Below are 24,416 nucleotides of genomic sequence, written 5' to 3'. Positions count from 1 at the left end.
CCTTCCACATACAAAATGTATTCACTCCCATGCAAGGTCCCCAGAGTTCTCATCCCATTAAGCGTTAGCTCAAAGTCTAGGATCTCGTCTTTGACGTTCGATCCAGATGTGGATCAGGCTCCTTGAATATACTGTTGCCCTTTCTATCTGCGGGTTCCCCAGTCACAGGTTCAACCAACTGCAGATCGAAAAGCCTATGATGGTTGCGTCTGTACTGAACATGTACAGACTTTTTTTCTTGCCATTAGTCCCTAAACAATACAGTATAACAACTATTTACATAGAATTTACGTTATATAGTTATTATAAGTAATCTAGAGATGATTTAAAGTATACGGGAGGAAGTGTGTAGGCTCTATGCAAATACTATGCCATCTTATACAAGGGACTTGAGCATCTATGGATTTTGGTATGGGCGAGGGGTCCTGAAAACAATCCTCCTTGGATACTGTGGGACGACTGTAGCTCTTTAGTTCATTTTGGCTACAGTTCCTCTTGATCTGTTGATCCGCCAAATGAAAGAGATAAGGTACTGCCTTCCCACCAACACGCAACACAATGGTGGGACAGAGAAGGGATAACAAGTATAGACATTCTTATCCAAAAAGAGGGAAACAGGAGGGACAGAGTTGACCCCGGTTCATGGCAATTCTAAAATCCAGTTGCTCAGATATTAGAAATTCCTTGATTAGCTTTCAAGGTATGTAAACACTTCAGTATATATCTGAGAGAAATGAGTTTTTTAAAAAATTATAACCACAGTAACATTTTCACAAAAAGAAAATAATTCCTTGATATCTAATATCCAGTCACTGTTTTAAAATATCCTCAATTGTCTCGTAAATATCTTTCTACAGTATATTTGTTTAAATCATGATTCAAAACAAGATTTATATATCACATTTGATTGATATATCTAAGTCTGAAAATCTGCAACAATTTCTTATTTATTTATTTATTATTTGCTTTCCAACATTGTGGATTTTGCTGATTATATTCTTTGGTGTTACACAGCATCTTCCTCAGTCTCCTGCATTTACCATAAACAGATAACGCGCTTGGTTAGATTTCGTCTTAATCTTTTTTGCAGGAAAACTTCATGGGCAGTATTGTCTATTGCATCATACCAGGAAGACCATAATGTCTTATTATCTCTTTTTGTGTTATTAAAATTGATCTGTGGGTTCAGGGTATCTCAGCCAGATCCACATAATATAAAATTCCCCCATTAGCTTTTTTGCCTAATGTTTTTAGCAGCTATTGATGATTATAGCTTAAATCCACTATTTCATTGGCAGTTGCAAAATAGTGACATTTTTAAAGAAAGACATGTTTTCACTAGTTATTTGGTTGTCCTGAAATACCGTTCATATGTAAGACAAGATAAATGCTTGATTTTTTTTTTTTACTTTTATTTATCAATTTCTAGAATAATGAGTTGGTGCCCTAGCAACCTCCAAAGGTGATTAATGAGGTCTTTTAAAAAGCATTATTATTAACTCATGATTTTTCATATATTCGATGTGTTTCAACAGTCATTATTCTAATTTAATGGTCCCATCTTAATTGTCAGCGGGAGGCCCTTCAGGTTAGTACTTCTATCCTTTTGACTCAGACTCAGGCTGGTGCAAATCCCTCTCAGCAGGGAAAAGGTGAGTGGAGACTGTGCAGACCTGTATCCTAAACAGACTCACATGCTGTGACCTTTAAGGTGACTCCAGCAACCCAAGTCCTGCCCATTGCCCTGCATTCAGCTTTCTCAGGCAATTATGTGAGCTATTTGATATCCTTCCAATGAATTCTTTTGTATTTAAGCCAAGAATTCTGACTGATCTAAGAGGAAGAAGTAGAAATGGGGAGACCAGTTAATGTAAGATGGAGTGCAAAATCAACTTCAGGAAAGTGAGTGCCATGTAACATCATTTATGTACATTAAAACCGCAAATAATACTATATTTTGTTTAGTCAAACAATATCAAAATCATGGGAGTGCTTGTGTCTAGAACGGTGGGGTGTGAGGGAGCAAAGAAATGTAACTGTGAGTGGGAATTAAAGGAGACTTTAGCTATGGAAGGAGTTAAAATCAGCTAGCCTATGATCTATTTACTCCCTTTAGTACAGAGATGTCCTCGGGGGCTAAAGAAAAAGACTCCTTATCAATTGGACCTTGTGTACATAGATGAATGGTATTTGCTAGGAGGAAGAGAATTTATCTATTGAATGCACTTGGGATATCCCTGGCCATGGAATTACTTATGCTAAATAAACCTAGAATCTAGGAAGCACGGTTCCATAGCTAAGTAACTCTTGGGATATAAAGTGAAGTCTTTTAGGTGACTTGAGAACCTCATTAGAGACTTCATCTATAATTGTGGGTGTATTAGTTTGCTAGGGCTGCCATAACAAAATACCACAGACTGGGTGGTTTAAACAACAGAAATTTATTTTCTCACGGTTCTGAAGTCTAAAAGTCCAAGATCAAGGTGTCAGCAGGTTTGGTTTCTTCTGAGGCCTCTCTCCTTGGCTTACAGATGGCCACCTTCTACTGTGTCCTCACATGGTGGTCCTTCGGTCTGTGTTTTCCTTGTCCTAATCTTCTTTTCTTACCAGGACACCAGTCTTATGGGATTAGGACTCACCCATATGACCTCACTGTACCTTAATTACCTCTTTACAGGCCCTATCTCTAAACACAGTCATGTTCTGGGGGACTGAGGGTTCGGACGTCAATATATGAATTTTAAAGGGACACAGTTCAGCCTGTAACAGAGGGTATGTGTCCAACGCAGGAAGGAAGGACCTGCAAAGTCATGTGAGATTTCCCAGACCCCTGCTTTGTCTGAGCCTTTCCATGACCTGTATCTCTGAATTTATTAGTAAGGCCTGACTCTGGGTAAGATCTCTGATTTCATGTGAATCTGATCCTGGGTGTTAGCTCAAGCTATATCTGTACTGTTTATTTTCCAGAAAAATAGACTGGAAGCACATATGAAAACATATTAATGTGTCTCTCTGGATGTCTGCTATATCATTCTTTGTAATTTTCTCTTTCTAAGTTTCTCAAAATAAAAATAAAACAAGAGGAAAGGTAAGGAACCTTATGTCTGAACAAAGGTAGGAACATGGGATAGAGAGGGACAAGGTGGCCGTTAAATTGATCAGACAAGGAGGCCAGTAGACTGCTGTGACTCGAATGCCCTGGCCGCCTACCTCAACAACCCAAAATCTAACCCTGTGAACGCCTCAAGGTTACAGACCAGATCCTACGAACAGCCAATCACAAACAGCCAACTAGGCTTTAAACTATAACCAATTTCCTTGCTTTGCTTCCTACCTTTTCTCTATAAAAGTCTCTCCCCAGCTCCTACTGGCAGAGCGCCCCTAACACCTCCTGTTTGGCTCAAGTAGTGGGGCTATTTGTGATTATTTTATTGCACTTTTTAAAAAAAAGATGGTGCATTAAAATTAAAAACTAGAAACCCTAATAATCCGTAGAAATGGCAGGTAACAAATCAAAAATATTTTTAAAGCTTCTCTTTTGGCACTGATGAGAACCGCCCGCTCTGATGTTCTTCTGTATTACACATTCCTTAGCGTAGCTTGAACTTTTTTTTTAAAGGCATGTAATCCACAAAGTCTTTAACTCAAAATTGAGCGCATCTACAAGGGCTCTTAAGCCATTTGTGGATGAAATCATAGAGTAGCTAAGAAGTAGGGGCGATGACAGAGACAATCTGCAGCCTACTGAAGAAAATACCTTAGCATTGGTCTTAAATATTTATGTACTTTTTATTTCTCCAGGGACGGGCACGTGGAGGGGCTCAAACGGCACAACGGCTGGGATCGCACAAGTGAGAATAAAAGCATCCTCAGAGGATGGTGACAGGCCCGAGCTCCCTAGGGCAAGCCGTGGGTACAACTCAGGACTTGGCAGCGGGAACAAAACTACGCCAGCCCTGCCGACTGGGGACCCGTGACCCACGGCGGCGAGGCGGGGAGGCGCAGCAGTGCGCAGACTCCGCGGCCGCGCAGGCGCACAAGGGAGGGAGGGCGCGCTCGGGCAGTGCACGGCGCCTGGGTGAGCGAGGTACCTGCAGCTGGGTCTTCTCTTTCAGATGGCGTGTCTGCGTGCCTTGCCGCTGCAGGGTATCAAGGTTGTGGAGCTGGCTGGCTTAGCTCCGGCTCCGTTCTGCGGTATGGTCCTGGCCGACTTCGGGGCGCAAGTGGTGCGTGTGGACCGGACCGGCGCCGGCGCCGGCGCCGGCACAAGCTACTTGGCCCGGGGCAAGCGCTCGGTGGCCGTGGACCTGAAGCGGCCGCGGGGAGCGGCGGTGCTGCGGCGTCTGAGCGCCCAGGCGGACGTGGTGCTGGAGTCCTTCCGCCACGGTGAGCCCCGGGTTCTTCCCTGGCACCGGACGGAGGAAGGTCCCCGCGGAAGGGAGGGGGCCGGCCTGTTACGACTGAGGCTGTGTCCGCCACCCCCTTGCTCTCTTGCCACAGGAACGCTTCCCGTCCCTCTCTTTCTAGACCTTTGTGTTGCATTTGATATTGTTGATCATTCGCCCCTCGAGACGGTCTTCCTACTTAGCATCCGAGGTACTCCTGATGCCCTTGTTCCCATTACAACTCGCTCGACTCCTTCCAAGTTCCTCTTTTTTCTAACCGCCCATTTATATTTGCCTTTCTCAGTTATTTGACCGTTATGAGCCCTATGAGAACCTAACGAAAGTCATAGATTCTCTCCCTCGAAAACTGCATGTAGGAACATAGTCATTTTGCCGCTGTTTTGGGGTTTGGTGTACCTTTGCAAGCCATCCACGGACCCAGGCTAACACTCCTTGCCTTAAATGCTGGTGTTCCCAAGTTCCCGTTCAGCTCAATTTCGTGTATTCTACACTCTGCTTCCTGGAGCCACCTTATCCATTCCCGTTGTTTTCACGTGTTACAGACAGATGATCCCCGGCCCTGTGTTAGAGCCGCAGACCGCTGGAATACACAGGTCCTGCACATTTCTGTTTGGCTGTTCTCCAGGCACTGCAACTTCCACAAATCCCAAACCGAGCCCATCCTCTTTCCTCCTAAGGTGGTATCTCCTCCTTGTGAATTATTTATCGCAGGGAATGGAACCAGTATCCACCCAGTTGCCAGAATCAGAAACTTGAACTTCATCCGTGACTCCAAATCTTGCACTCCACCCGCTTTCAGTGATCAGGAATCCAGTCATTCTTCCTCCTTTCTCTAACTCAGGATTCTTTCTCTCCATACCTGCTGCAGCTTCCTTGACACTGTTGTAACAGCCTTTTTGAAGGATGATGTTTGGGTCTAGCACCTCTGGGACCGTTCTCAGACAGCTCAAGTACAAATCCACTGCTTTGCCTGGTACACAGCAGGAAGTCAGTAAATGTTTGGTGAATGAATTGAGTATCTGTGGGGCACCAGGCATATTTGAATGTGTTAACTCATTTACCCTCACAGCCAGATCTGAGATTAGAATAATAATAATTTAACAGTTAGGATTATATTGTAGTTTAATGCCCCATTTGAAGATGAAGGAGGTTCGAAGTGGTTAGGTAGTTTGTTCAAGGTCTTATAATTAGGAGGAAGATAGAGCTGTGCATACAGATGTGGCTGCCAGGTGAAGGGTTGTGGCTGGTGTTTATCTAGGTAGAGGACTGGAGTTCTTTTGTAATTTATCATAGCTTTCGGAAGACAAAGACAGTGAATTTATCATGTAATGTTGATTACTTTTAATCCCAGGAGACTTTAGCTGTCAGTCACCTGGATTTTGTGCAATAAATATTGTACATGCTGAGAGCTTAAGAGCTCTTAGGTGCTATTGTAGCTAACTTTTCCATGGATATTTACTGAGCCTCTTTGAGGAGGTGCTGATGCTAGGCACTTTAGAGACCTGTGGAAACAGATCAGGCATGAATTGTGCCGGAGGAGCTCCTGAGCTGATAGGGAGATGGAATGTGTATGTACATAAGTACAGCCTGAGGTAGAAGGTGGCAGGCACGGATGCGGGCATAGAAGAAGAAAAGGGCCTAAAAGGAATAGCAGCTTTCAAAAGTGAATTTTTGACCAATTGAAGACCCAGGGTCAGTGTTGGAAGACAACAAACCGTTTCTAATAAATTACTAAGGAGAGGATTTTATAAAGGGACTGACTAAAGGGATGAACTGCCCACTGTGGGCATTGAAGAGGCTTGGGTATGACTGAAGGGAAACAGGGACATGCTGGAAGGAAATAGCATTCTGGGGCAGAAGCCACGCATTCCAGAAATGGTAGCATCACTCTTTGGGTCGTTAATAACTAGAAACACGCCATAAACCTGCAACAAACATTGTTAGTATTACTTGCAAGCGTGCTGTTTTATGTTTGCCACGGAGAAGGGGTTATTCTTGTACTCAATTCATGCTCTTTAAAAAAAAAAAATTGTTACTTTTCTCTTAAGGTGTCATGGAAAAACTCCAGCTTGGCCCAGAGATTCTGCAGAGGGAGAATCCAAAGCTTATCTATGCCAGGTTGAGTGGATTTGGCCACTCAGGAATATTCTCTAGGGTAGCAGGCCATGACATCAACTATTTGGCTTTGTCAGGTAGGTTGAAAAAATAGTTTCTCTACGCTTTTTATTTTATTCCCAGTCAAGATCTACAGTTACACTAATTTAAAAGAATTTTTAAAGGTGAAGATTTAAATATTTATCAAAATCAATAAGGAGAGCAGGGTTGTTTAAAAAGGCTTGGTTTGGGGGCAGCCCAGTGGTGTAGTGGTTAAGTTCGTCCACTCCGCTTCGGCTGCCCGGGATTTGCAGGTTCAGATCCCAGATGTGGACCTACGCGCCACTTGTCAAGCCATGCCGTGGCAGGTGTCCCACATATAAAGTAGAGGAAGGTGGGCACGGATGTTAGCCCGGGGTCACTCTACCTCAGGAAAAAGAGGAGGATTGGCGATAGATGTTAGCTCAGGGCCAATCTTCCTCACCAAAAAAAATAAATAAATAAAAAGCATTGGTTTGTCTTGGAACCGTCATTCTCAACCCTCTTCCCCCTGTCTTAACACATTTGAGGGATAATATGCTCTCACTAGTAACACTTACTTACTACATTTGTGGAGTCAATTTTCAGGGAAGCCCCTGCTAGAAAGTAAGAGACTTGGTAATAGCAATGGTTGCTCTGTAGTTTGAAAATGCTGATATAGTTTGATTCTGACACCCCTCTCCCCACACCTTCATCGAGAATCATTGCCTGAGTCACCATTTTAGACTTCTGTGAATACTAGAAAAAGCCCATGGTTTTCAGGTTGTAATATCACTTCATTAAAGTATTTGCCTGTAAGAACATGTCTTAGAATGGCCTAATTCTAGAATTCTAAGGACTGGGAGTTATTTAGTAAAGAAAGTCTCAAATTTTCTGTGAGTACATGTTTAAAGGTTGAGGAAAAAAGTGTAGAATTGGTTTTCACATCTGCTTTAAAACTTAATTGCTTTTCTTTCTTGTGTTTGATTATTTTCTTGTACTCTTTATAATAAGAATAGAAGTGCATTATACTGTTGTTAAGCCATAAACTAAATTGATAACAATCATTTTTTCCCAAAACTCCGTAAGTATAAACTTAGCAATAAAATTCTGAAAATGTTAGTTGGAATAAAGTGTTAGAGAAGAAAAAAACAAAACAAGGAGCCTTGTTGGAGGGAAAACCTGTTTATAAGTATGCTGAAGGGGTTTAGATTTGGAAAAGCATTATGTACCTAGTGTTCACTTATGTCAGCAACTAGAGAGGTTGGTTATTCCTGCAAGATGTTCATCTGTTTATTTAAAAAAGACATTCAATTTACAGTTAGTGTTCCCTGAATTTTTTTTAATGGTGTAGGTGTTCTGTCAAAAATGGGCCGAAGTAGTGACAGTCCGTATGCCCCGCTGAATCTCCTGGCCGACTTTGGTGGTGGTGGTCTCATGTGTGCTCTGGGCATCATGATGGCCCTTTTTGAACGCACACGCTCTGGCAAAGGTCAGGTCATTGATGCAAGCATGGTAAGTGTTAATTGGGGGAAATGATAAGCCTGTCAGTTGTTCCTAAGTACAGTAGTCCCCCGTTATTCTCGGGGGATACGTTCCAAGACCAGTAGATGCCTGAAACAGCAGATGGTATCGAACCTTATATATGCTATGTTTTTTCCTATACATACATCCCTATGATAAAATTTAATTTATAAATTAGGCATAGAAAGAGATTTAAACAATAACTTATAGTAAAATTGAACAATTATAACAATATGTTATCATAAAAGTTACTATAGATCTTAGCAACCTCAGCATACGATTTTTTTTCTTTCCTCATCAAGTCAAGAACATTCACTTTTTTGCTTAAAGGAAGCACTTCATGGCTTCTCTTTGGCTTATCTGAATTGCCAGCATCATTACTCTTGCGCTTTGGAAGTAAAATAAGGGTTATTTGAACACAAGCAGTGCAACACTGCGACAGTTGATCTGATAACCCAGATGCTGCTAAGTGACTAACAGGCAGGTAGCGTATACAGCGTGGATACACTAGACAAAGGGATGACTCATGTCCCAGGCAGGATAGAGCAGGACGGTGCAAGATTTTGTCACGCTACTCAGAACGACTCACAATTTAAAACTTATGGATTATTTCTGGATTTTTCCATTTAATATTTTCAGACTATCGTTGACTATGGGAAATCGTGGAAAGCAAAACCGTGTATTGGGGGGACTACTGTATGATATATGGCTGCTTCAAATCATTTTCTGAACAATTTAAGAGATAAATGAGATCTGAAGTTTGAATCCAACTTACCAAGGATATCCTTTTCTTTAAAATAGCATCATATCCTAATTTATGTGTGTCAGAATGTCATATTTTGATCATCTGTTTGTGGAGTCAGTTTTCTAAACTTTTTGTCTCACCTGATTCTGGTGTTGTGTTTTTTTTTTTTTTGCTGAGTAATATTGGCCCTGGGCTAATATCCATGCCCATCTTCTTCTACTTTATATGTGAGACGCCTGCCACAGCATGGCTTGACAAGTGATACGTAGGTCTGTACCCGGGATCCAAACCTGCGAACCGAGGGCCACTGAAGCAAAGCGTGAGAACTTAACCACTATGCCACTGGGCCAGCCCCCCTGTGTTGTGTTTAACAATTTTCCTTAAGCTATCTCTTGTGCTTAGAATATAGTTTTCAAGCAATCCTCATTCAAAAGTGGGCTCAGGAAGCCTCCCAGAGCAGTTAGAGAAGATTCTTAAGGATGCTAAAGTAAAATGGGCTCATCTAGACCTTCTTCCTTCTTCGTTGTGTAGGGGAGACTACGTCATAATGCTTTAGTTTTTTTACTGTCAGACACTGAGCACGTGCCTCGAGTTATCCTAAGCACTTTTCCTGTGTGATTTCTCCTAATCCTCAAAACAACAATTTCATGTGGAATACATTGTTATTTTAAAGAGGAGGAAAGTGAATCGTAGAAATTTGCCTAAGATCTCACAGCTAGTTGCTAAGAGTCCAGTCGGGCATCACTACACATTTGCATTTGGACACATCTTTGGAGGTGGGGTGGAGACGAGACTGGAGGCAGAGGGAGAGTTGCTGGGTTATTGCTGAGAGATAAGGGCAAGTACCAAAGTCATTAATGGTAGAATGGGTCTAGATTGAGGGATATTTGAGATGTAAAATTGCTGGGATTTGGTGATGCACTGGCACTGAGAGGAGAGGGTGGAAGCAAGGATGGCTTCCCTGTTTCTGGCTTGGATGACCTAGTGGGCGGTGTCACTGGCACCCTGGAGGAAGACTACTGAGGGAAGAGGCAGTGTGGTGCAATGGTCAAGAGCACAGACTGGTGGCTGGCTTCCTCTACCCCAGCTCTGCCACTTAATAGCTCTGTGATCTTGGGTAAGTTCCTTAAGCTCCTTGTGCCTCAGTTTCCCTCTTTGTCAAATGGAGCTAATAATGATGTCTACTTCATAGCATTGTTAGAGAATTAAATGAGTTCCTCCATTGTTCAGTGTGTAAACAGTGACTGGCATAGAGGAGGCACTCTGTAAGAACTTGTTTTTGTCATTATTACTAGAAGAAAAGGAATTAAGTTTTGGTCCTTTCAAGTTTGAAGTGCCTTTCAGATATCCAATGGAATACTTGAAGTTAGGGACTAGAAACAGGTTTCAGAGTCATTTGGGAGCCACGTGAGACTATGTGGTCTGCTAGGAGAAGAGACAGAACACCGGCATTTGAGGAGCGAGTGAGCAGAAGAGGAGAAGCAAGGGCTAAGTAGTGGGAAGTGGAGAACCAGAGGAAGCGTTGTCATGAAAATGAAGGAAAGAGAAAGTGCTAAGAAAAAGGAATGGTCAGAGGGTCCAGTGTTGGTGGAGACCTCAAGAGTGTAAAACCAAACAGTAGAAGTTGGATTTGTCATTGGTGACCTTGTGAAAGCCGTTTCCTACCAGATTCCCGCATCTCAGGGCCTTGACTTGAGCTTCCTTCTCCTCGCAGGCTCATCACACCCTGCCCTGTACTGTTTCTGTGCCCTGTGATCCTGTCATTAGGGTACGTTCACGTTGTCCTTTGCATCCATCTCTGAAGTGATTTCAGTAGGAGTGGGGTGTGATTGATCTTGTTGTATCCAGCTCCTGGCCTAGTCCCGGCATGCACTTGTAGCAGCAACAGCGCCAACTTTAGACTTATTATGCGCCAAGAGCAAGGCCAGGTGCCTTACATACGTCTTCCTTCGTTTGATCCACACAGCTCCCTTAAGGACGTGTGCTCCCTGAAGGCTTTCAGGCTTCTGAAGGCATCTGAAGACCTTCAGACGTGGAGAGGGCCACTGCCTTCTTCTAAAGCAGGTGGCTGGAAGGGGTCAGAAGCTCTGCACCCAGGCGGTTGGACGCTTTCGTGGGCATGAAAGCCCCTGCTTTCAGTCACTGCCCTGTGCTGCCCTCTGTGGGCACGCTCCCTGAGGTCCAAAAGGAATACACTGAGAACAAACATGAGGGCTTTAAGAAGTTAGGGCTAAATGCTACTTATTTAGTAATTATTTGAATAATTTAGTAATGACATATAATTGCTTATTTATAGTCAAATTGAAATAAAAGGTAATTTCTGCTTTCATCAGACTGTCTAATCAGAATTACATGACGATTAGAAAGATATTCAGGTTTTTTTTTTTTTTTTTGTGAGGAAGATCAGCCCTGAGCTAACATCTGTGCTAATCCTCCTCTTTTTGCTGAGGAAGACCGGCTCTGAGCTAACATCCATTCCTAATCCTCCTCCTTTTTTTCCCCCAAAGCCCCCCAGTAGATAGTTGTACGTCATAGTTGCACATCCTTCTAGTTGCTGTATGTGGGACGCGGCCTCAGCATGGCCGGAGAAGCGGTGCGTCGGTGCACGCCTGGGATCCGAACCAGGGCCACCAGTAGCGGAGCGCGTGCACTTAACCGCTAAGTCACGGGGCCGGCCCTCAGGTTTTAGTGGATGTGAAAATGTTGTAAACTTTATTCAGGGTTCGTGTTTGCATTAGGGTATAGTGGGTGTTTGCTAATTCCTCCAGGTCAAGTGGATCATAGCACATTATATTCATTACTTCCCCATCTCTGGGAACCCTTGTGATTCAAATGCTTGTAGAAGCTGATTAGGGAAGCAGATACCTTATTCTTTTAGGCCAGTAGTTTTCACATGTTTTTAGCAGCAGAATCCTTGACCCAGGCCTGCCTGTGATGACCTGGAGTCATCTCTTCATAGTACTGTTTCCTTAGAAACTGTAGAGTTAAGATCACTGTGGGGGCCGGCCCCATGGCTTAGCGGCTAAGTGCACGCGCTCTACTACTGGCGGCCCGGGGTTCAGATCCTGGGCGTGCACCGACGCACTGCTTCTCCGGCCATGCTGAGGTCGTGTCCCACATACAGCAACTAGAAGGATGTGCAACTGTGACATACAACTATCTACTGGGGCTTTGGGGAGAAAAAGGGAAAAAAAAGGAGGAGGATTGGCAGTAGATGTTAGCTCAGGGCCGGTCTTCCTCAGCAAAAAGAGGAGGATTAGCATGGCTGTTAGCTCAGGGCTGATCTTCCTCACAAAAAGAAAAAAAAAATCACTGTGGAACGTGGTGTCTGTTTTGCTGTGTTTACTCCTGATCTGGGGCAGCGTACCTGACTAGGGGGCGGGGTGGGACTGTGTGTTGGCATGCAGGTCATTGGCATACATGATGAGAACAATATAGAAGGTTGGGAAATTGAGGCGCGGTTTCCGTGTGTCAGGGGCTCTCTCATCTGTGGCAGCATATGCTACATGTGGGTGAGGGGGCAAGAGAAGCCGTGCCCGTGGGTAGCCTCGTGATAAGATGAGGATTGTAACTGCTCTGTCTCTTATCCTGTATCCTCCTATGGCACTAAGTAAAGTAGGATTTGATTAGAGCCCGTTTGTGTCCTGAGTGGACCAAGCTAGACCCTGAACTCGGTTAGTGTATCTTTTTTCAACAGGCTCATCAGTACATCCATTATATAGAAGAGATTATATATGTATATATGTGTGTGTGTATATGTACATGTGTATGTACATGTATAAATGTGGGGACTCTCTAAAACCTGTGTAATCCAGTTTCAAAAAAAAACAACACCATAGGCCACTTATACAAACTCCACTATTTGGTAATGACAATGTCAGAGCCATGAATTCAGATGTACATGAGAGTTCAAGTTAAAAGGGAAATTTGGGATGTATCAAAGATATATTTTGCATTTGCTTCATAGCCAGTAACTGGAAAATTCCATGCTCACATTTGGAGTTTCAGAGACAAGGATGCTTTGACGGTCTGCTCCCTGGGGTGCTGGAATCATTGGGATCATAAAGCCCTAAGGACAGGGAAGTAGTCTTCTTTAGATAGCCCAGTGCATCCAGCCTTGTGATAATCATACCTGAGGATGTGAATCCATTCCTGTTCTCACTCCTGGACTCAGTGAGAAGTTGGCATTCCCAAACTAGTTTATCTGGTCTCTTAAAACCCATATACCTGCCACCCATACCATTATATTTATTTTGTAACTTTCTAGTGATATTAAAGTTCAAATATATTAAATACTCAAATACAGTTTTCTTGGGCTTGGAGTCAAACTAGAATAAGCTAAATTTAACTGTAATGTGATTTGTGTTTAAAATGTGATATGCTTCATATGTCTGTGTGTATATATTTGTAGGTATTGAGATCAGACGATAGATTTTTAAAAACCTTTTTGCTGTATTTAAAAAATTTTTTTTTTTTTGGTGACGAAGATTAGCCCTGAGCTAACTAACATCTGTTGCCAATCCTCCTCTTTTTTCTGAGAAAGATTAGCCCTGAGCCAACATCTGTGCCCATCTTCCTCTATTTTATGTGGGACGCCACCACAGCATGGCTTGATGAGTGGTGTGTAGGTCCGTGCCTGGGATCTGAACTGGGCTGCCAAGGCAGAGCGTGTGAACTTAATCACTATGTCACCAGGCTGGTCCCTATTTTTAACTTTTTATCCTGACGGTTTTTAACATATATGTAAGTAAAGAGAATATATAATGGACTTCCATGTACCCTTACTTAGCTTAAAAAATTATCAACATTTTGCCAGTCTTATTTGAAAGGAAGAACAAAAGTAGCTCCTTCTAAATTTTTTCTGAGCAGTATTTTCTGAACTGAATAGTGCATAAATCCCCTGTACCGTAAACCCACTCTACTCACTTTCTCAAAATACCAAAGAAGTTGTATAATTAGATATAATCTTCTTATACTCTAAGGTAAACATTTTTATACAATATTTAAAAAAAAACCTAAGTAGAAGTGAATCATGCTTTTATAGTTTAATTATGTGGATTCGTATTGTATTGTTTCTTCAAAGGTGGAAGGAACAGCGTATCTAAGTTCTTTTGTGTGGCAAACACAACAAATGGGACTGTGGGAACAGCCTCGAGGACAGAACATGTTAGATGGTGGAGCACCTTTCTACACAACTTATAGGACAGCAGATGGGGAGTTCATGGCTGTTGGAGCAGTAGAGCCCAAGTTCTATGAGCTGCTGATCAAAGGTAAGTAATTTCATATCCCTCCCCACCCCCCTTTTCCTATGGGTGTTCTTTATCCTCTATTTTGGGGCCTTTTGAAATTTATAATGTCTTTTGTTATACATCCATTTTATAATGAACCCAATTATAGCCATCATTATATTGTGGGACATTTCCCCCATTTTTTAAAATTGACAGATAATTTTACAAGTCTATAAAATAGCTCAGGGTTTTAAAAAATAATAATCCCTTTTGTGGGAGTTCAGTGTTTTTGTTACATTTCATACTCAGTAACATTGGACATTATCTTGCCCTTGTGTGCCCACATCTTATTCTTCCCTAGAAATGATCTGCTGGTTTTACCAGTTCCTGTTCCTTGATAAGACATCTCTCGTGGTCCCTCAGTGTCAGGGGTCACTGGAGCACACAGAGACTGGCGAATGAGATTTCGTTGGAATATGTTACTATCACTTTATACTTCTGCACTTTACCTTTCTTGCAGATTCTTGTCTTATTGGCATGTTGCCACAAGTTAACAGGAAAATTTGAGATCTCTTCTTCCCTAATTAAATAATTGGACTGAAGTTATTTTATTTTTATTTTTTATTGGTGTCATAATAGTTTATAACATTGTGAGATTCCATTTGTACATTATTGTTTGTCAGTCATCATATAAATGCCTCCCTTCACCCGTTGTGCCCACCCCCCAACCCCCTTCCCCCTGGTAACCACCAAACTGTTCTCTCTGTCCGTGTGTTAGTTTATATTTCACATATGAGAGAGGTCATACAGTGTTTGTCTTTCTCTGTCTGGCTTATTTCACTTAACATAATATCTTCCAGAGGACTGAAGTTATTTTGTTCCTGTGAAATGTTTGAATTTAAAGTTCACTTTATAGATAATTTAGTATCTAAGAACTTTCAGATTATACTCTGAAGTGGTGTGACAAGCTGGTCACAGTGCATTTATCTTTTAACTCTAAATTTGGAGTTTCATTGTTATGTTTGGTAGCTTTTCAGATGCAATTTACTACTCAAATTTACTTGCATATAGCTGAAATGATTGTTTTTGCAGAAAGGATTTGATGATCAACTATATTAACTTCATCAACTTAAATATAGTTAGAAAAACTGTAGAACAGAATGGTTTACCTAGATCATATAAGGTGCCTTTCTGTCCAGAAATTAAAGCTAGGAATAGAAGGTCTTAATTCAAAATTCTGGATAGAGCAATGCTATATGAAGGGCTGAGTGGTAGGAGCAATGCTCCCAACCAAGTGGTGCAGGGTCCTGGAAAGCAGCAAGGACATGGCACAGTGGAGTTTGCACCTTACAGAAACCTTGGATATTTGTGCACTGTCTATGGAGAATTTAAATATAATAATAAAATTGACTAAACTTCAGTTAACTTTTTATTATCACCATGTACAGGCGATTCTAAATGACAGTGATAAAATATAATCATTGGAAAAATTTTTGTTGGTTTGAGTTCTAAACAATTCCTACAGATACTGTTGAGATCTAATAACATAGGTAAGCTTTATTAGCATATTTTTATTACTTTTCCTTTAGTAAACATTGCATGGAAGTTATTCACAGAACTCCCAATTATACAGTCTCACCTCAATGTTTTCTTTTAAGAATTTTATTGTTTCAGTGGTCACATGAAGGTCTCTGATCCATTTTGAGTTAATTTTTATATGGGGTGAGACAGGAGTCCAACTTCATTCTTCTGCATATGTCTATCCAGTTTTCCCAGCACTATTTGATAAAAAGACTATTCTTTCCCCATTGAATGGTCTTGGCATCTTTGTTGAAAATCAATTGACCATAAATGTAAGGGTTTATTTTTGAATTTTCAGTTCCGTTACGTTGATGTGTGTGTCTATCCTTATGCCAGCACCACACTGTCTTGATTACTGTAGCTTTGTAGTAAATTTGAAATTGGGAAGTGTGAGTCTTACAGTTTTGTTCTTCATCAAGATTGTTTTGGCTCTTCAGGGTCCCTTCCATTTCCATATGAATTTTAGGATCAGTTTGCCAATTTCCATGAAAAAGGCAGCTGGGATTTTGATAGGGGTTGTATTGAATCTGTACATCAATCTGGGGAGTATTGCCGTCTTGACGATATTAAGCCTTATGATCCATGAACACTGGATGCTTTTCATTTATTTAGGTCTTCCTTACTTTCTTTCAGTTATGCTTTGTATTTTCAGTGCACAAGTTGTGCATGTCTTTGGTTAAATTTATTATGAAGAATTTTATTCTTTTTGATGTTATTGTAAATGGTGACATTTTTGGATTGCTCATTGGTAGTGTATAGAAAAATATAATGTATAGTGATTTTTTTGTATATTGATCTTGTTTCCTGTAACTTTACTGAGCTCATTTATTAGTTCTAGGTGTGGATCTCTTTGAGTTTATCTTGCTTCAGACCCTTGAAATTCTTGGATGTGCAGTTAATGTTTTTCCATAAAATTTGGAAATTTTTCAGACATTATTTCTTCAAGGATTTTTTGTGCCCTTTCTGTCTCTCTTCTCCTTCTGAGACTCCCTTAATGCATATATTAGTATTCTTGTTGGTGTCCCATAGAGGTTTCTGAGGCTCTGTCCATTTTTCCCTTATTCCCATTTTTTCTTTTTGTTCCTCAGACTGGATAAACTCAGCTTATTACCTCTTTTCAAGTTCACTAATTCTTTCTCCTGCCAGTTCATGTCTGCTGTTGAGCCCCTCTAATGGTTTTCATTTGTTATCATATATTTCAACTGCAGAATTTCTATTTGGTTCCTTTCCTCAATAATTTTTGTCTCATTGATATTCTCTATTTGATGAGACATTGTTTTCATACTTTCCTTTAATTGTTTAGAAATGGTTTCCTTCAGTGCTTTGGACATATTTAAAGTAGCTAACTTAAAGTTTTTGTTTAGGAAGTCCAACATCTAGCCTCCTCAGGGACAGTTTCTATTGATTACCTTTTTTCCTGTGTATGGACCATACTTTCCTTTTTCTTTGCATGCCTCTTAATATTTTGTTGAAACAGGTTATTTTAAAAAATGAAATGTGGCAACTCTGGAAATCAGATCTCCTCTCCCTTTCCTCCTCCCAGTCCTGAATTTTTTGTTTCTGCTCTTTGTTTATTTAGTGACTTTCCTGGACTAAATCTGTTTTCTTTGACATGTGCAGCCACTGAAGTCTGCTCAGTTAGCTTGATGGTCAGCTCATGTTTGGACAGAGACGTCCTTAAATGCCTTGAACCAATAAATCTCCCATTCTTTTCTGAGGCACTCTGTGCCTTCACTTCTTGCTTGTGCAGAGCCTCAAGGTCAGCCAGAGGTGAAAGATTAAGACCTTCTCAGATCTCTTCTGAGCATGCCTGGCGTATGCATGTGCATGGTCTTTTAAACTCTCAGGAGCATGTTGGAGCTTTTCAATACCCCTCTGGACATCCTATTCCCTACTTTTTCCTTTTAAGTTTTTTGGTCAGCTTCTTGTTAGTCTCAACAGGTAATGCCATCTCTGATAGCTGTGATGTTAAACTGTTGCCACTACTTTTTTTTTTTTTTTTGACGGATGTGCTTGGAGTAGAACTGTGTGAGCTCTGTGTCAGATCAAATAAAGGCAAGCCCTGAGAATGGAGCCTTTCAGGGAGCTGCCAGGCAGGCCGAATAGTGGCACTTGTCTGGGGATGGGATTTGTGAGGAGCTCCAAACTCATTTTGCCCCCTCCAGTGGCTGTTATCCTACTGGTTTTCACAGCTACCGTAGTTGAGAACCTGTTGGTTTTGAAGGCTACCACAGAGCTGGGGAGAAAGGGATGAAATTAGCTCAGGTTGTAACACCATAAAGCTCACTGGTCTTACTGACATTCAGTTGTTTTTCTTGAATAAATGCTCTTTGGATGGTTGCAAGCTTTCAGTTAATTTCCAGAGTTTTGAAAAAGTTGATTCTGATAATTTGTGCCAGTGTTCTTGTTGCTTTTCTGCAGGAGCAGGTTTTTGAAGGTTCTTGCTCTACCATTCCAGAAGTTAACTCTCCTCCTTTGTGTATCATATTATTTTAAAACATACATGTTTGGAATGATTATTGCTGATATCCACACTCCACCTCAATAAATGAGCCTTTCTGGGACATTTTTCTAGCAGGCCACTTGCTTCAGCGCCTCAACTTCTAATCTCCTCCTGGGTGTTCTCTTTCTGAGCCTAAACTATGTAACCCCCTCTGAATTTTTTTTTACAGCCCTCTCTCTGCATCCACACCCTTTTGTGGTATCCTTAACCTCCTGTCTCCCTCCAGAGTTCACTAGGGATCCTTAGCTGGGCTTCAGGCACACTTAGCATGTTAAATCCGCTTTTGCTTGATCTACATAGTCTATGCCAAAATGCCTCAGCATTTTCCTTCTTTTACACTATTTATTTTAAAAAATAGTACTTTTACTAATCGCATATGTATTACTTCTCTCTCAGGCCCAACTAGACAAACCCCCACATCTATAATGATATTTTGAGGTAGTATTAATTATATACCTCGTTTATTTCACCTTATATTTTGAGATCTTTGAGACCATACCTTAATTTAGCTCTTCTGTATCTGAACATAAATGCACAAGGTTTTTATAAGATGCAAACTCCACTGTGCTCTGTCCCTGCTGCTTTCAAGGGTAAAGAAATCTGAAAACACTGAGAATTTCATGTCATTTTGAGATAGCAGGACTCTTATAGTACAATCAGATAAGAAATAGAGAATTTTTAAAAGCTGTTTTAAAATTTCAAAATATTATTAAAAGAAAACCTGAAAATAACAAGTGTTGACAAGGATGTGGAGAAACTTGAACCCTGTGCATTACTGGAGGGAATGTGAAATTGTGTAGCCACTGTGGAAAATGGTATGATGGTTCCTCAAAAAACTAAACATAGAATTACCATATTATCCAGCAATTCCACTTCTGGGTATCTATCCAAAAGAATTGAAAGCAGGGACTCAAACAGATATTTGTTTATCCGTGTTCATTAGCAACATTATTTACAATAACTAAAAGGTAGAAGCAACCCAAGTGCCTATCAATAGATGAATGAATAAACAAAATGTGGTATTTACATACAATGAAATATTATTTGGCCTTAAAAAGGAAAGAAATTCTGACATATGCTATAACATGGATGAACCTTGAAGACATTATGCTAAGTGAAATAAACCAGTCACAAAAGGACAAATATTGTATGATTCCACTTATTTGAGATACCTAGACTAGTCAAATTCATAGAGACAGAAAGTAGAATGGTCGTTGCCAGGGGCTGGGGGAGGGGAAAATATGGAGATAGTGTTTCATGGGTACAGAGTTTCAGTTTGGGAAGCGGAAAAGTTCTGGAGAAAGGTGGTGGTAATGGTTCCAGAACAATATACAGTCAGCCTTCCAGATTCACGGATCGAAAGGTCTACAGTGGTTGCATTTATACTGAACATGTATTGGAGAGACTTTTTTTCCTTGTCATTATTCCCTGAAAAATACAGTATATAACAAGTATATAGCATTTTGTTTATATTAGGTGTTATAAGTAATTTAGAGATGATCTAAAGTATATGGGAAGATATATGTAGGTTATATGCAAATACTATGCCATTTTATATAAAGGATGTGAGCATTCTCAGATTTTAGTATCCATGGGGGGTCCTGGACCCAATCCCCCATGGATACCGAGGGACAACTGTAAATGTACTTAATGCCACAATACTGTACACTTAAAAGTAGCTAAAATGGTAAATTTTATGTAGATTCTAGTACAATTTTAAAAGATGAAAAAAAAAATTCAGAAAAGTTTAAACATTACAGAATTTGTAAAATAAGAAGTTAAAAATTCTCCCTTGTCCTTCCACTTTGGGAAGACTTGGGATGTGGCCTTCCAGAACTTTCTCTATATACATATGAACACAAATATTTTATTTGTTACAATTTATAATTTATATGTACAATTATATACATTTATAATTAATAGCTATCTCTTTTTATCCAACAATATAACAAAGACATTCTTTCTTGTCAATAAAAATCTTCGCCCTCACCTTTTTTTATTGCAGCCATATGATATTGGTATGGCTGTACTAAAATTTACTTAACCATGTCTTTTTTTTTTTTTAATTTTATTTATTTATTTTTCCCCCAAAGCCCCAGTAGATAGCTGTATGTCATAGTTGCACATCCTTCTAGTTGCTGTATGTGGGACTCGGCCTCAGCATGGCCGGAGAAGTGGTGCGTCGGTGTGCGCCCGGGATCTGAACCCAGGCCGCCGGCAGCGGAGCTCGCGCACTCAACCGCTAAGCCACGGGGCCGGCCCATAACCATGTCTTTATTCAAGTTCATTTACATTTTTTCCAGTTTTTCATTATAACAATGTTTATTAGTTTATTAGTAAACATTAATCTTTGTACATATATCATTGCATACTTAGATATGAAGTTTTGAGTGCTTAATATGTTCCTAATATTGTGTTATAGAGCAGTAAAGTTTATTATGTGCACTTAAAACAATAATGTTTTGCGTGTGTGTTTGAATATGTGTACATGTATGTGTAAGGTAGTTTTTTGGAAATCAAAACATACTTTCCCAAGTTTTAAATGGTGTCTGAGTCGCCAGACCAGTCCCTGAAAGTGTTTGACTTACAATACCACAAATTTAGTATAGATTATACTATAAAAACTAGCTACAAAAAAAAAAAAAAAAGAAGAAGAAGAAAAAAAACTAGCCACAATCTCTAATTGCATTTCTGTGGGGGAATGGATTCAGAGTTCCATATAGGAGTGTCAAGAGCACAGGAAACAGACCACCCTAAACTACTGGTAGTTCATCCTGTGGCCTTGATCAGGGTCTTGGGCGGGATGGGAAATTGTGGGCTGAGAAAGGATGCTAGGACAATGAAGAGCTGGTGTCCGAGTTAGAAGTAGAACTTGGGGTCTTTTGATTTCTAGTATTTTTCCACTATACAAACTATGACCTGTGTAATTTCAAGTATAATATTTGTTACAGAGAGGACATATTGTCTCTAATTTTATTTAGTGTTATGATTCTGATCACTTTCTGATTAAAAAAAAAAACTGTTTCAAAAGGATGCAAAGATGTTTCCAACAGTAGCTACGATCTACATCACTACTTTGGCTAACTGTTCTTTTTATGTGTTTTTTAATCACAGAGTTTGGGGCAATCAGGAAAGAGAAAGCAAAGTGAAAGATATCCTTAGAACCATTTTTTTGTAGATTACAGTGATGAACCCGAAACTATGGCCCCGTATCTTTTCTGGTATTTGAATGGGACAAGTGGCTATAGAGAAAAATTTACTTATGAATCCCACAGGTGTCTTTTCACAACAATCCAGACCTCTGTGAATTTTCCTTATTTACTCATATCCCTCAAAACCCTAAGGGGAGCCTGCAGTATTCATGTCTTCTTACCTCTTTAGGGACTTCTGCATCTTCAGAGAAGCTTACAATTAGTCATTGTTCTTCAGTGTAGTAGGGAAAGAAAGGATGATAAAAGTGAAAATTATTTGGTTAACTTGGCTAAACTTACACAAAATGTTATGTATAATTTAAAATATTTAGAAAACCTCTTATATGAGGAAATGAAAATGACATTTATACCAAACCCCAGTCAAGTGGCCCTTGGGGTATAATTTAATTATCTTTCATAGAGTTTGGGAGCATTATATAAAATATGGGGTTATTTTAATTCAACATGACAGATGATAACATCATGAGGAAATTTCTTATTGCAAACCTACTCAGAGGGGAGAAATCAGTTTCTGGAAACTAGACCATTAAAAATAGAGTACTTTTGATCCAATGTAAATAATAAGATCTTGGCAGTGGAGAGTCTGTTTTGAGTCCTGCTACCCCAGCTACCTCTGCCCTCTCCAGCCACCAGCTCCAACTTCAAGCTGAGTTTGAATTTCTTCTCTTGACCCATTTGAGAAACCTTTGTAGACCATCCTATTTTGGGCAGTGTGGTGAGCTCCAAAATCATCTTCATTGTTTATAATTACTCCCTACAAAGCATAATAATTTTAAGAAACTATGTTTTTCTCTCAGGACTTGGGCTAAAGTCTGATGAACTTCCCAATCAGATGAGCATAACTGATTGGCCAGAAATGAAGAAGAAATTTGCAGATGCATTTGCAAAGAAGACAAAGGCAGAGTGGTGTCAGATCTTCGACGGCACAGATGCGTGCGTGACTCCGGTTCTGTCTTTTGAAGAGGCTGTCCGTCATGGTCATAACAAAGACCGAGGCTCATTTTTCACTGATGAGAAGCAGGTCGTGAGTCCTCGCCCTGCGCCTCTGCTGTCGAGCACTCCAGCTATCCCTTCTTCCAAAAGGCATCCTTTTGTAGGAGAACACACTGAAGAGATACTTAAAGAATTTGGGTTCAGCCAGGAAGAAATCGATCAGCTTAACTCAGATAAAATTATCGAAAGTAATAAACCAAGAGCTAATCTCTAAGTTCCCAGCCCCGCGGCTCACGTGTATTTGAATACTGCATTTATAGTATGGAATAATACACAAAATTATAGGCATGGACACGTGCAAGAGCAGGATCACAGTGGTTCAGTCCAACTATTCTAAGGACTCTGATTATACAGTAATGATTGAATTGTGAAAATGTAATCATGGTTTTTGATTTTGGAATGTTTTTAGTTTACTATACTAATTTATGGCAATTTTTCTGCCTTCCAGTTTGCTTGATAGATTATGTTTATTGATATTAAAATATTTAAATGTTTATAATATACTTTAAATGAATTAATATGCTTTTTATTAAATAAAGCTTTTTCCCCCTAAACTTTACTCATGCTTTTAAGTTTGTGAAAAGCTTTCAAGAAAGTCCTTTGAATAGCAATTAAATAGCTTTTTGAGACTCACTGAAATATTTTTGGCTCTAATGTTTAGCAAGGTGAATGTCCTTAGATAGAAAATTCTGATCCTCTTACTTTGATAAGGAAATCAAAGACCTTTGAATTGTCTTTGAATTGGAATTGTAGAAAATGTTCTTGAGGTTTCTTTCAGATGACTCCCACCCCTCTCTCTATAGACTGCTTTACTGGAGCCTGACTCCTCTGTGTAGCTGCCTGTTAGCATCACCCAGACGTGTCTCTTTTTCAGTAAATTGTAGCGTCATCCTTTTGAAAGTCCTACTAGGCTCTTCCTCCTCTTACCAGTCTCTGGCTTCCACTGCCATCATGTCTTTCTCAGCTTCTAGTAGGCCCACAGCTTACCCCTCACTTCATTTAGGCCACTGCCCAAATGTCACCTTACGGAGAGTCTTTTCCTGACCCCTGTCTAAAGTAGCCACCTCATCACTCACTCTCCCCTCACCTGTTCTGTTTTTCTTCACACTATGTATCACTGCTGACATTACATTGATTGACCCCAGCCCTCACTCCCTCTTAACTAATGCATACTAGAATGGAAGCTTTATGAAACTTTGTAGGTTTTATTCATTGCTAAATCTTCAGTTCCTAGAATCGTGCCTGGCCCATAGTGGAAACTTTGTGAATATTTATTAAACGAGTGAATAGCTCCCGCATCCATCCCTTTGCCCATCTCTCATTGCAGCTTTCATTCAGGACCCTGTTACCTCTTCCCTGGACTAGTATTCAGCTTCCCTACCTGACTTTTTGACCTCTAGTATCACTGCCTTCATTGTTTTTTGCATTGTGTTACTCTACTGGTAATCTTTTTGATACCAAACCAGTCTTTTCAGTCCTGTAAAATTCTTCAGTGGTCCTCTTTTTTCCTATATAATAAAATATAAATTCATTTACATAGCATATGAGCTATTTATTTATAGTAAGACTTCTACCTTGCTGTCCAATCCCATCCCTACCCACCTGCTCCCAGCACTTTATATTGGACTGCCTGAAGTTTCTAAATATCCTATGGTCTCTCTTGCTTCCATTCCTTTCCATATGCTGCAACATTTTTCAGGACTAACAAAACTTGCGACACCTTATGCTACAGCTTGTTGATCTAGGAAACCAAGAGTTGGCTCAAATTGTCTTTGAGCCTTCTTTGTGAAATATCCCATGTTTCTCAGCCCTAGGGCAGTTTCGCACAGTGATTATGAATTTTGGAGTCAGAAAGGCCTTGGGTTCAAATCTCACTCTATCATTTGATGTCTAAGACAGTGCCTGTGATGTGCCTGGAATATCCTAGGTGCTCAGTAATTGTTAGCTCCTATTCTTTGGGGTCCATCCTATGTTCCCATTGCACTTTGTACGTATCTCCAAGGATAGCAATTGCTTTTAGTGCAGTTTACATAACTCTTCACCAGGCCATAAGCTCCTAGAGTAGTTACTCCAGAGTGCAAAAGAATCATCTGGAGATACTGTTAAAACAGA

At 40.3% G+C, this 24,416-nt stretch overlaps 1 protein-coding gene across 1 annotated transcript; it reads left to right on the top strand.

Annotated features, from left to right (window-relative positions):
* The first annotated feature begins 4,050 nt into the window (after nucleotides 1–4,050).
* On the top strand, nucleotides 4,051–22,863 carry AMACR (alpha-methylacyl-CoA racemase). Its single transcript, XM_004423015.3, has 5 exons — nucleotides 4,051–4,386; nucleotides 6,455–6,598; nucleotides 7,873–8,033; nucleotides 13,871–14,057; nucleotides 22,109–22,863. Exons 1-5 carry the CDS (start codon nucleotides 4,116–4,118, stop codon nucleotides 22,516–22,518), a joined length of 1,173 nt encoding a protein of 390 aa, XP_004423072.1. The 5' UTR covers nucleotides 4,051–4,115; the 3' UTR covers nucleotides 22,519–22,863.
* The last annotated feature ends 1,553 nt before the right edge of the window (nucleotides 22,864–24,416 follow it).

Source organism: Ceratotherium simum, chromosome 18 (assembly GCF_057802395.1).
Source record: "Ceratotherium simum simum isolate JZ-2026a chromosome 18, ASM5780239v1, whole genome shotgun sequence".
NCBI classification, from domain to species: domain Eukaryota; kingdom Metazoa; phylum Chordata; class Mammalia; order Perissodactyla; family Rhinocerotidae; genus Ceratotherium; species Ceratotherium simum.
Note: the sequence above shows the minus strand (reverse complement) of the source record. Positions and strands in the feature narration are given on the sequence as shown.